The 13,676-nt window shown below is 42.6% G+C and overlaps 1 protein-coding gene across 1 annotated transcript in view; it reads left to right on the top strand.

The window, feature by feature from the left end:
• The window catches only part of VPS35L (VPS35 endosomal protein sorting factor like), an 87,041-nt gene that overhangs the window by 51,856 nt on the left and 21,509 nt on the right, over positions 1-13,676 (top strand). The window contains exons 27-28 of the mRNA XM_066576259.1: positions 12,277-12,416; positions 13,325-13,490. Coding sequence (XP_066432356.1) covers positions 12,277-12,416; positions 13,325-13,490 — 306 coding nt within the window. The remainder of the gene's footprint in view (positions 1-12,276; positions 12,417-13,324; positions 13,491-13,676) is intronic.

The following is a 13,676-nucleotide window of genomic DNA, read 5'->3' as shown; positions in this document are numbered from 1 at the left end:
CCGTCACTGCCCCCCTCTCCCTCACTAGCGAGCCTTAGGGTCTGACTCCATCCTCCCCTAGGAGATCGTGGATTCTTGGAAGATAAACTCCCAAACTGTCCAGGAGTTCCAGTCCCCTGACCCCAAGAGGGAAGTCGGGGTTTCCCACCAGAGGGGTCCAGGGACCCAGAATGGATACCAGCCCACTTCTGCTCACGAAGTTATCCCAAATTCGTAAGAGTGAGCTGAGAAATGGTGACACTCTGATCCCCCTTCTGCCCAAACCCCCTTTAAGCCAAAAAGACCTTGAGCCCGAAATGGAGCAGAGCTCTGCTCCAATTCGACCCATAATTTGGTTTGCCCCCTGTGCATGAGGTCCAGGACGGTCCTGCATATTGCGGCCCTATAGTAAAGCAACAGATCGGGCAGACCCACCCCACCACTCTCTTTTTATCTGAGTGAGGAGTTTGTAGCTCAGGCGGGCTCTGGTTCCACCCCATACGAAATGCGTCACTATCTTTCGCAATTTAATGAAAAAGCTACATGGTAACTGTATTGGTAAAGTCTGAAAAAGATACAGGAGCTTCGGGAGGAAGTTCATCTTAATAGCTTTTATTCTGCCGAACCAGGAGAGTGATAGCGGACGCCGTTTTTCGGTGTCTTTCACTAAGGAGAGGTATATGGGCTCGTAGTTTAAGTCGTATAATTGACCCGGGTCTGAGGATAACTTGGTTCCTAAGTATTTAATGTAGTCTTCGCCCCACGACAATGAGAATAAGGGTTTAAGTTGGGCTAGTTCCGCGGGCTGGAGCGTTATATTTAAGATTTCGGATTTTTGTAAATTAATTTTAACCCCTTCCTACTTACCGGTACGTCATGGAGCGGCGGGGTATGTATGAAGAGAGGTTGCGTGGCAACCTCTCTTCATACAGTGTGGGTGTCAGCTGTTTATAACAGCTGACACCCACGGGCGATCGCGGCTATTAACCATTTAAATGCCGCTGTCCATTCTGACAGCGGCATTTAAATCCCCCTAACGATGTTCTGGGGTCCTGCATAGCCCTTCCCCCCGAGGTACGATCGGGAGAGCCATGCAGGTGTCATGGCAGCCGGGGGCCTAATGAAAGGCCCCAGGGCTGCCTCACCAGACTGCCTATCAAGCAATCCCCATGGGGTGACTTGATAGACTGCCTGTTAAACTGCAGTATGATGTTATGCTATAGCATTACGTCATACTGCAGGAGCGATCAAAGCATGCATGTTAAAGTCCCCCAGGGGGACTTCAAAGTAAAAAAAAAAATCAATAAAGTTTTTTTCATTGTTAAAAAAAAAAAAAAGTTATAAAAGTTTAAATCACCCCCTCATTTGCCATATCTATTATTAAAAAATCTAAATCCTAAAATAAAAATATGTATTTGGTATCGCCGCGTCCGTAAAAGTACGATCTACCAAAGTAGCGCAATATTTTTCCCGCACGGGGAATGTCGTCCGAAAAAAAATAAAGAACGCCAGAAATGCACTTTCAGTCACCCTGTCTTCCAGAAAAAAACGCAATAAAAAGCGATCAAAAAGCCGTATGTTTTCCAAATTGATACTATCGGAAACTACAGGACATCCCGCAAAAAATGAGCCTTTGCTCAACTACGTTGACGAAAAAATAAAAAAGTTATCACGCGCACAAAATGACTGCAGAAAATAATTGAAAAAAATTAAATGTCTTTGAAAAAAAAAAAGAGTAGTATAGTAAGAAAAAAACCTATACAAGTTTGGTATCGTAGTAATCGTACCGACCCATAGAATAAAGTTATCATGACGCTTTTGTTGCCGTTTGTGCGCCGTAAAAACAAGACGCACTAAAAGATGGCGAAATGTTTTGTTTTTTTTTCATTTTACTCCACTTAGAATTTTTAAAAAGTTTTTCAGTACATTATATGGTACTTTAAATATCACCATTGAAAACTACAACTCGTCACGCAAAAAACAAGCCCTCATACAGCGACGTTGAGGGATAAATAAAGGAGTTATGATTATTTTAAAGGGAGGGGGAGGAAAAAACGAAAATGGAAAAAGAAAAAGGGGCCGCGTCATTAAGGGGTTAAAGTTGCTGACTTTACTATATTTGTCAAATTCTCGCAGGAGAGCAGGTAGGGCCCCGTTGGGGTTCGTTATGTAGATCAGGAGATCGTCCGCAAATGCGGCCACTTTGTGCTCAGCTTGGGTCGTTCTGTAACCTTGGACTTCTGGGTTCAATCTGATTGCGTTGGCGAGTGACTCCATTACTAGAACATACAGGGTTGGGGAGAGTGGGCACCCCTGGCACGTGCCGTTCCTGATGTTGATCGGACGGGAAAGTTTCCCGTTTACTCGTATCTGGGCTGTGGGCTTGTTATGTAGGGCCATTATTCAGCTTCTCAGCTAGCCCCTAGACCTATCTTTTGTAGGGTGGCCTCGAGGAATTTCCAGCTGACACGGTCAAATGCCTTTTCGGCATCAACCGATGGACGGCATAAAGGGCTTTTCGCATCGCGTGCCCTACTTATCAGGGAAAGGGTTCTAATGGTGTTGTCCCTGGCCTCTCGGCCAAGGACAAAGCCAGTCTGATCCCTATGTACGAGTTTAGGGACAAGTGGTCCAAGGCGTGTGTGTAGCTAGGGTTCTTGCAAAGACTTTGGTGTCCACTTTAGTAGGGGTCTGTAGTTCCCTCAAGAAAGGGGGTCTCTTCCTTGTTTTGGGGTAACTGTGATAATGGCATGTAGAGCTTGGTGTGGGAATGGACAGTTATTGGAGATGGCGTTAAAGGTCTTACAAAGTATTGGTGTTATAAGGTCTCCGAACGTCCTATAGAATTGGGGCGTGAAGCCATCTGGGCCGAGGCTCTTGCCTATTTTTAGATTTCATATTTCTTCCAACACCTCTTGTTCCCTGAGGTCATGATCTAGGGCCTCAGACTTCGTCGCAGGGACCGGTTTGGGGGCAAATTCGCGTAAGTAGGCCTCTACGTTGTCTGGGGCGTTGCTTTGGGCCGTTTCTGAAGATTCTGTGATGTTGTAAAGCTCTTCATAATACTGCCCAAAGCAATCCAGTAAGTCCTCGGTTGCGTGTACCCTCCCATTCCTTGGGGGTTTAGGGCCCTTGCTAGCCACCTACTACATTTATTACCATTAATAGAATCCAAGACAGCACTGCTCCATCAAACCCATAGGGTGGGACCGTCCAATGTGCACGCCACAGCAGGGAACCAGATCGCTCAGCCCCAAAGTAGCACAGTAGATAAAGATGACCATGGCAGCAGGAAATGATGCAGTTAAAATTCCTTTATTCCTCCAAACACCATACGACGTTTCGATCAATAGTTTGATCTTTATCAAGTATATAAACTTGTATAAAGTATATACTTGATAAAGATCAAACTATTGATCGAAACGTCGTATGGTGTTTGGAGGAATAAAGGAAATTTAACTGCATCATTTCCTGCTGCCACGGTCATCTTTTTCTACTGTACTACATTTATTACCATATTTGTAAAACCCACCTCTTAGCCTGTCCCTCATGCACAAGTGGGCCTGGTCTAGTACGGCCAGAATCTGCTGGCGGAGGGAGGCGATCTCTGCGTTTAGGGAAGGGGAGGCATTTGCTTTGTTGGCCTGTTCTGCATTCTCTAAATGAGTGATGAGGTCTTTCAGTTTGCCTTCTCTATCCTTTTTGAGTCTCGCCCCGTGGGATATGAAAATTACCCGTAGTACACATTTGAGTGCTTCCCACTGTATGGGTAGGGAGGTGGTGTCGCCTCGGTGGGTCTTGACAAACGTCTCAATGGTTCTACGTATATCTTCCAGACAACAAGTGTCGCTCAAAAGGTTGTCGTTAAGACGCCAGGTGTTGTAGCCGCTCCTGTGGGCTTGCTCCATAGACGGGTGCGTGGTCCGACCATAGGATGCCCCCTATTGAGCTTCTGAGAGATAGGTCCAAGAGACCGTGTGATATAAACAAATAGTCCAACCGCCCATAACTGGGTGCCCGTATTTATATACACTCGTATAGAGCTGCGACTTCTATTCTGTTAAATGCATTATGTATTGCAACGTAGGACATATAGTCATCCTTGTCCTAATTATATGTTGAGGATCCTTTGAGCTTGTAGTTTATTACAAACAAAATCCTATCTTAATTATCATGATGATTAATTTTTTTTTTGCTCACATTGCTAGTGGTAATTGAATGTCAAGGTAAGATTTGTTTTCACCAGAACGAACGGCACATGGAGCACAATAATAAGATCTCGTCACGTTATGTGACCCAGTAAATCAGAACGCACCTTTATTTTTCGAGTTATTTCTGCTATAGTTCCATTCCGCGAAATCAATATGGTCACATACTGAGCTTAGGCTCGACGGAACAATTTGAGGCTTTTATACCCACAGGGGATAATCTGCTGCTTCCTATTGTTCTCTGTTGTTGAGAGAGAAAACTCATTCCTGCGTATCTGAAGTGTAACCGTTATTCCTATAGAATGATGATCTCCAACTTGTGCGCTCTACAACTTCTGAAGGCTGTCAACGCTTGCTGGAAGTTGTGAGGGCCACATATTGGAGATCTCTGCTCATGAGGATTGATATCTGAAGCTCAGAAGATATAAAATATTTACAGAACTTTATAACTCCTCACCCCTCTTATTATGGAAAGTTTGTATCAAGTGTATTGAAAAGTATCGTTCATCTCAAAATAGCCGATTCTTGATAAATAGCTGTGAACACACTGGCTGTGATTATTACTGACTCTCTCGTTGATCATCGGATGGATTTACTCTCCACGCCCCAGTAGGTTCCAGCTGCTGGTGTAAATGAGCTGACGCAGGGAGCTGACTCTGGGTTTTGGTAGTCCACCACTATAGCAGGTTTCTTTGTTTTGGACCTGATGCTATGGGCTGCTTGGGACAAAAGAATTGAGAGCCGAGCTTTTTTTTTTTTTTTTTTTGTTAACCATTTATTATAAAGGAACAAAAAAAACTGCAAACTCGGATGTTGTGTGTTTATTACCTCTGTCTGTGATGTGGCATGGCAATGTGCATCCTGCTGCACACCATTAAATCAGCTAAATAGATATTATTTGGGGATGCCTTCTGGCCATTCTCTATCTTGAGTTCAGTATATTATGTCTCTTGAGCAGGTCAGCTATTGAGCCAGTATTTATGAGGGTGCAGTCTGTATATTAGGGATTACAGATACAAATAAGTATTTATAGAGTGCAGAACATAGTCTAGATTTATGTAGAATGTGGAGGCCAAGAACGTAATGTCGGACCTCTATGTACTCGGTGGATCCAGTGATATATAGTTTGGATCGATGCATCTTATATCAGTAGGACATCTCTATTACTCTTGGCTTTAGGCCGGATTCACATGGCCATATGCGAGTTGTTTGCTGTCCAATCATCACGGACTCTGCACATTGCGTGTCCTATTCCTGTCCTTGAGAACAGATGAGAAAAGGACATGCAATGATTTTTTTTTCCACACAGGCTGTCGGTCCAGGTGAAAAAGTGTTCATCTCCGATTGTCAGATTGCACATTTCAGCACTAGAGCTGTCCATGGAAATCTTCCAGGGTTTAACTGCATGGTCAGTGCAGCAAGCCCTGGAGATTTTCCGGGCGTGCCACTAAAGGGGTTAAATGGGGAAAATTTTTGTTTTTATTTGCCTTCCTCTGGATCAACATTGGAGGGTAATAGGCTGAAATGGATGGACATGTCTCTTTCTTCGGCCTTATATACTATGTTACTATGTGAATAACCTTAAAAGGCTGTACTGGCACCATGTACTGTCCATGGAATACACCGACAGCACATGGCCTGAAAATACGGCTATATGAATTGGACCTTAAACCCCCCCACCCCACCTTTTTTTTTTTTTTTTACATTTTTGGTTTCTTCTCCTCACCTTTAAAAAAATAATAACTAGTTTATCTTTCCATCGATGTAGCTGTATGAGGGTTTGTTTTTTTTCAGGATGGGTTGCATTTTTCAGTGGTACTATTCAATGTACCATATAACGCAGTACGGCAGAATATCGTTGAATAAAATAATTTTCTGCCGCCACAACTTTTTATTTGCCATCAATACATCTCTGTGATATCCTGTAGTTTCTATTCATACCATTTCGGAGTGCATCCAACTTTTTGATTGCTTTTTGTTAAACTTTTTGCTTGGAGACTGCGAACAAAAAAAGGGCAATTCTGGAGTTGTGTATTTTTTTTCCTGACAATCTTCGACCACTCTGTATAGAACATTCTAATAGATTGGGCTTTTACAGAAGCGGTGATACCAAATACGTTGTTTTTACATAATTTTTTACTATAAATATAGAAAAGTTGGTGTTAAATTTTAATATCCTTTATTTTTTACAATAATTACCTTTTTTTCACTTTTTACTTTTTTTAATCTCCATAGGAGAGACGGAGATGTGAACTTGCTATCATTTGATCGCATTCTATTAAGACTGACAGCAGGTTGATCTTAACCCTTTGCAATCCAATTTTGGATTCACGGTTTCCTAGGGGGCTTTCCCTTTCTGCCATTATACAATGGCGCCTTCTGCTGGCTAGAGCCAGTACTGCGGTATAGGAAATACTGGAGAGGCACCCGACAACAGAGTGGCCAGTAATATACAGAAAGAATACCCTGCTGGACGTCTTCCGACATCAGAGCTGTACAGCCTTCAATCAGAATGTCTTCAGATGTCAGACAGAGGATTTGAAAGGGTTAATAGATAGAAATACATAGCAGCTCTGGGGGCCTTCAGAAAGACCTGGGCTGGTATGACAACCAAACGGCATCTCACAATCTTGTCGCGGGGGGGCTGTTCGGGAGTCCAAATGCTGATTGGGACATTTAAATGCTGCTATCAGAATTAACAGCAGCATTTAAAGGGTTTACAACTGTGAATGTCATGATTGCTGATTGTGGCTGTTGCGGATGGTTATCACCTGTCAAAGATGGCTTACACCAGCCATGTATGGAGTGGGCTTGGCTTCCAATCCCAGGATGTACATATACCTCCTGGGGTACTAATGGATTAAGGGTTACTTTTTTCTTCTAAAGTGATGGCATGTCACTGGTTCCCAGCAGGATGCAGACGTATCACAATGCTATATGGGTGAGGTTGCACAGGTGCAAAATACAGGTGAACATCAGCTCATACAAAGACCATTTATGAAGGAGGTAGGTGCTTTGCATGCTAAATGCACACAGATAAGACATCGACATGTTGCCAGTCACTCCCAGCAGAATGCCATCAAGCGACAATGATGTATGAGGGAGGCCACACATCTACAAAGCATAGCTTGCACACCTATTACATGTATTTCTGGTTATTTGGAATAAACAGAGTTTGCATCGGTGACCCCAGATATACAGAATATCCAGCTGCTCACTCCTGTAGCTGCACAGCATGTGCTCTTATGTCTCTTGTAGAGCCGCATCATCGATGACTGCTGTTTAAATTCCTTCCATAATGTGCTTTATGTTCTTCAGGATGACTGCTAGAGCAGCCAGGTGTGGTGAAGCGAGGCTTTTACCTGCCCATCTAAGATGTAATGATGCATGAACTCCATGCACTCGCTATTTCATAAAGCTGTTCAGGAGTTCTTGCAGTCCACAACTCATCACGGATTTTAGTTTTAAGATTTTTCTTGCATTCTAAAAGGAGAATATAACCACACAGCAGAAAAGACAAACATTTAAGGGCTTGTGTACTTTAGACACCCCCTAACTGTTGTCTCCAGACAAATGGAGTTAATAGACCTGCCATTGCTTCTGTGTATCATATGGAGGCACATTGACTTCAGGGAGTACAGTGAAATGTATCATTTTCAGCAGGAGAAATGATTATTACTACTTAGTGCCAGCAGCTGATCACTGGGATCCCAGCAACAGTGCCTACTATGATCAGCTCTGCACTGCGGGAAGTAGGCGCTGGACAGAGGCAATGGTAGATTCTAATAAGGGCAGTTTGGGTGACTCCTTAGTATCCTAAATCGCTGTGTACTCAGAAGGGGGTTAGTGCTGCACCTATGGCAAATCTCTCTCTCTCTCTCTGTCTCTGTCTCTGTCTCTCCACAACCGCTGCCCGCATTTTCCCGGACAAGTATGCAGTTACTTGAGAATATCTGGCCTTAACCGAGCGTGCTCGCTCATCTCTAGTTGCTATATTGAAATAAACGAAGCAGTGAAAAGTGGGTGAAAGGAAGAACTTGAGTGTGAGTGTACTTGCTTGGCTAAATAACTGTAGATGAGAAACACAAATGCACTTGAGCACATAAAAGACAACAACCGGTACAAAACACATACACCCTCCCACGCTCTGGTTCCACTAATGCATAGTCTTCTGCTGCTCTCTATTTCTGGCTGCAGTCAGCCACCGATGACCTCACCGAACCCAGGGTCATGTGAAATGGAGCAGCCAATCACATGCTTACTACGGCCAGAGATTAGCTGCAACAGTCACATGTCCTATTGGGATGTCATCTGTGCTGCAATCGGAAGTGAAGAGCAGTGGAGGAACGGGAGTAAGTGAGTTGGGTATAAAGACTTTTATGTTGGTGCACCACTTTGAGCAGCTTTGAAACCCTTTTATGGTCCCTGGATAACCCTATAAAGTGTAATTATGGTAAATGTGAAACTTTTTGTAATATATCTAATTAGAGGAAAGCAGCATTCCCATAAACTTCCAGCAGCCTGCAGTTTCCTTTTTACTGCAGTTGTTTAGAAACCTCGTCAATTATCAAAAAACCTCCCCAGAGTAATGCAGTATATGAGATGGAGGCGGGGGGAGCAGTAGCTGTCCCTCAACAAATGTGAGACTCGACTCGAATCTTGCAAGTACTAGCCTCCTACCTTTGTCAACACTGGGATCAGCATTGATCATGGTGGTAATCATGTTGATCATCACTTGGTTATTAAGGCACAAGTGTCATGGCTGCCATCAGCGGTGAAGAGAGAGGAGGAGCACCGGACCACAGAGCGGAAGATTTTCTTGGAAGTCCTAATAAAAAGTGGCCCAGTCTATATGGACGTGACTAGCCATTGCTGTGACTGGAGGCCGTAAGGGGGGGTGCTCCCAAGTCTATGTATCGGGCACAGCATTGTGGTACACAAGTCCAAAACCTCAACAACTTCCATCATGCCTAAATAACTGAAGTTCAATCAGTGTATGTTAAAATCAGATTTTTGGTAGAGGTATATGTTCTGTGACATGCCAAGTCATTCTGGAGAAAGGATATGTACATGGTTGTCCTTTTAGACCATCAATGATATGATAAAAATGAAGAGTTTATACCATGACCACCATTAAAGACAAACTGGGATTTGGCGTTCAGTTACGGAACATGTCGATGCCATTCTGTGCGCCAATAATCTTAGCTTCTTTGGCATTTGCTCTGTCTTTGTGCTGTGAAATATTAATGACTACATCACAAGCCGGGTTCATCACTATAATTACAGCCCGTGCTTCAGAGACAACTGACAGATTACCGCCATTCGCCTCTCTGATGAACATTTGCTTTGAGAAATGTTATGCACTCCAATATCCAATAATAAGATTGTACAGAAGGATCCAAGGACTAAAAAAAAGGCCAAACTAGTTCTATAATGAGTATTAACCCCCCAAAATATTAATAGCCCCTGCAAAAAATATATACTTGTTTTCTTTCTCTTTGACTATGGAATATCTAAGTAGATTACAATTCAGGGTTCTGGGAAAACTGTTCAACAAATCCTATGGAACTGTAATAGTGGCCTTATTCATTGTCACCCGGCTTTCCAAGAATAAAGCATACCGGTTTCTAGTCTCAACAAATAAAGCTTAATCACGGTGTTGTGAAAAGTACTGCCGTTTTGGAATACCGTATATACCGGCGTATAAGGCGACGGGGCGTATAAGACAACCCCCCAACTTTCACCTTATACGCCGGTACTACAATGGAGAAAAAAAAAATCATTACTCACCTCCCCCGGCGTTCTGTCGCGCTCCGGCAGGATGTCGCTCGCTCCTCGTCCCCGGCGCAGCATTGCTTTCTGAATGCGGGGCTTGAAATCCCCGCCTCCAGAAAGCTAATACACACGCTGTCAGCCAGTTACATCCATTCAATGACATCATTGAATGGCTGTGATTGGCTAAAACACACGTGGCTTCAGCCAATCACACTATTCAATGACATCATTGAATGGGTGTGATTGCTAACACACGTGCGCCTTCAGCCAATCACAGCCATTCAATGATGTCATTGAATAGTGTGATTGGCTGAAGCCACGTGTGTTTTAGCCCATCACAGCCATTCAATGATGTCATTGAATAGCTGTACCGGCTGACGGCGTGTGTATTAGCTTTCTGGAAGCGGGGATTTCAAGCCCCGCATTCAGAAAGCACTGCTGCGCCGGGGACGAGGAGCGAGCGACATCCTGCCGGAGCGCGACAGAACGCCGGGGGAGGTGAGTAATGATTTTTTTTTTTTTACCCTTTTTTTTTTTTTTTTGTATTACCGGCGCATAAGACAACCCCCGACTGCAGAGCAGATTTTTCGGGGTTCAAAAGTCGTCTTATACGCCGGTATATACGGTATGTCAATTATATCAATTGATCACCATGTTCTTGAATGGGAATGGCCTTTCCTTATTTCATTATATAATGACTAAAAGGAATGTGTCCTCAGAAAATGACTTATTGTATTAATCAAGTTTTTATGTTAAAAATAAGAGTTTGGGCAATTTTGTTTCTTTTTTTTTTAAATATTTGGTATCACATTAAATAGTTTAAAAGAATATTTAAAGCTGGCGGTTTTCACACTGACTACTAAGCGTAATAATAGTCTGGCATTTCCTGTTCTATAGAGAAAACTTTTCAGCAGTCCTATTGTCATCATAAGGAGGGTTAGAATGACCAGTAACACCTACAGTATATATAGAGAACATAGAGGATCGAGTATTTACAATAGGTGACAGTCTACCTCCGCCCCGCCTGCACAATGACTTCAGCACAGGTCACAGAGCACGCCAAAACACTCGACTGTAGAAGTCAATGAGATCTCATCTGTCCCTTATATTTATGGTCCGTGAGGCTGCTGTAAGGCTTATCTCTAAATGCTGTTGGCTGAAAGCTCAAGCAAGATGGCTGCCTCCATAGTAACATACATCTAACAGAATAAAGAAATTTACAATTTGAAAATAAAAAAACAGATGAGAAAAATGCTTCAATATCTGGTTTTTCAATTTAAAAAATATAGATGCTCCTTTCCCGTCCAGCTTTATTTTCTGAACCCAGAATATACCTTTAAAAAATACCTGGTTAGCACTTTTAGTAACTTGACAGATAACAGCTTTGAGTTTTAGCTTATTGCTTACTACTACTTTAGGGTTTTCATGGCCACAACTTATAGAGTCCTAGCTATTAGTTGCCACTGCTTTGCCATGTCCAACTTCACAGATTATAGAAAAGGAGAGGAGGGGTGGAGCAAACCCAATGGTGTTGGAGGTTTTGGTCCCAGATGAATGTCTAGAGACTAAAAATGCCTTAGGAAGGGCTATGAAGAATGAATGAACAAACTGTGGAGGTGCTGCCAACCAGTAGAACCCACCAAAGGTGGGCAGGGCGGATGTGTGAAGAGCTATAGAAAGACTAGACTGGTGGATAGGTCCAGCTCTCCAGAAAAGATGGTAGAACGGTAGGATGTATTATCCAACTTCTCTTTTATTAAGTATATTAAAATACCTGCTGTTTTTTTTTTATTTACCTAATAAAAGAGAAGTTGGATAATACATCCTACCGTCTACCATCTTTTCTGGAGAGTTGGACCTATCTACCAGTCTTTTCTTTCCATAGCTCTTCACACAACTTCACAGATTGAGTATTTTGCTAGGAAAACGTCATCTCCTATGTTTGGCCAGTGTGCTCATTGCATTTGTCACTTCACTTCCCAACGTAGCAAAGACCATTGATTTAAGTCATATACCATTATCTATAATTCTTTTAATCAAAGCTTTAGTTGAATTACTGCTGAGAACATTCTGCACTTCTGCCTAGAACTTGCTTATACAATCATATTGAGTTTGGTCTCTACCAAGGGAGTGGACCTCTCCTCTACAGAAGGTGTTGGGTTGAACTATAAATTTTAGAATCACAATTTTTTAAAATTCACATTTAATCAAAACTTCAAAAATAAAAACCTTTTGTCATGTAAGACTTGACATGGATGAGTTGTTCCTGTGGGCACAAGTATGCTATGAGAAGCCTTTTCTTATCTGTCTCCAGCTGATGCCTTCTTCAGAGCTGCCGTCAGTATTGTTCCAGAGGTGCCAAAAACTATTAATATAGATGGAAAGATGCGCTCCTCTGAAGCCTTTCTTCTGGAATTCCTCAGCAACCTCTTCTCTACATTGCTAGTTGTTCCTGTGAGTATTAATTACAGTACTTTATGAAAGCAGATGTACCAGACTACCATCATATATTTAGTTCTGTAACATTGTATAGGACCTGGATTAGGATATTGTGTGACATTGTCTTTTAATGAGGTAGTAACATCAGGAGCTAAAAATTGGTTTTCTATGATGTTAAATAAAATTGTTGACAAACTATTATACAATCCCACAGTCCTCTGTTATGACAAGTTAGAGGTATACACACAAGGCAGGTATTGAACTCCTTTCTTTTCAGTGATCCTCAGGGGCGGGACTGTTCTATCCTCCCAGATTTGTATTTCATTATTTTTATATGTGGCAGATCTGTTGCAAAAATTGCTTTAGATGTCCTAGTCATCTGAATGGAGTTTGCGGAAATCCATTCACTTAGAACAGAAATGACCCCATTTCAGATGTATTGGAGGATTTTCAATTGCATACATTCTTGCAAATATGTTACATGTGAACATACGAGACTGAAAGGGAGTTTACCACTAAAGACGTTTATTCCCTAGCCACCTAGAGCCCTTGCAATCCTGAGGGTGGTGCATCCAAATGTGAATGGAGTGGTGGTGTGCATGTGTGACCAATGATCCATTCATTTCAATGGGATGAAACGAAAATGTCAAGTTTATTGATCTCCACCTGTCCCATAGCAGAGAATAGGAGCAATGGTTGAGCATGCACACCACCACTCATTTAACATTGGGCTTTCAAGATGCAACAATCTCAGGATCTCTAGGGTCCCAGAGTACAAATCTCCAGCTATCCGATATTTATCCCCTATCCTGTGGATAGTCCATAAATGTCTTTGGTGGTCTACTCATGGCAAGCTCTTGAAATGTTTGCCACTTGAGCACCATGTTATAGCAATTATCTGTACTGTACTGTTTTGGCTACAGGACCACCCAGAACAAGGTGTCCTCTTCCTGGTACGAGGCCTTTTAAATGTGATTGAAGATTACACTTGGGAAGATAACAGTGATGACAAAGTCCGGATCTACACCAGTGTGCTGCACTTACTGGCTGCCTTAAGTCAAGAGAGCTATCTCTACCACATAGACAAAGGTGAGTTGTTCTTAGAGTCCTCATTTTCAGAATGTAACATTAATACGAGTGTATGTCACACAGCTCTGTATTATTCTTCAGGTTAAACTTCTGTAGCAAAGCTCCTGGGCCCCAATTAAAAGTCTCTAGGAGCAGCACTGTGCAGATTGAAGAGGGCACTGACTTCCATGAAGTTAGTAGATCTCT

This window comes from Eleutherodactylus coqui, chromosome 8 (assembly GCF_035609145.1).
Source record: "Eleutherodactylus coqui strain aEleCoq1 chromosome 8, aEleCoq1.hap1, whole genome shotgun sequence".
Lineage (NCBI taxonomy): Eukaryota > Metazoa > Chordata > Amphibia > Anura > Eleutherodactylidae > Eleutherodactylus > Eleutherodactylus coqui.
The sequence above is the reverse complement of the archived record's forward strand: the minus strand, read 5'-3'. Positions and strand labels throughout refer to the sequence as shown.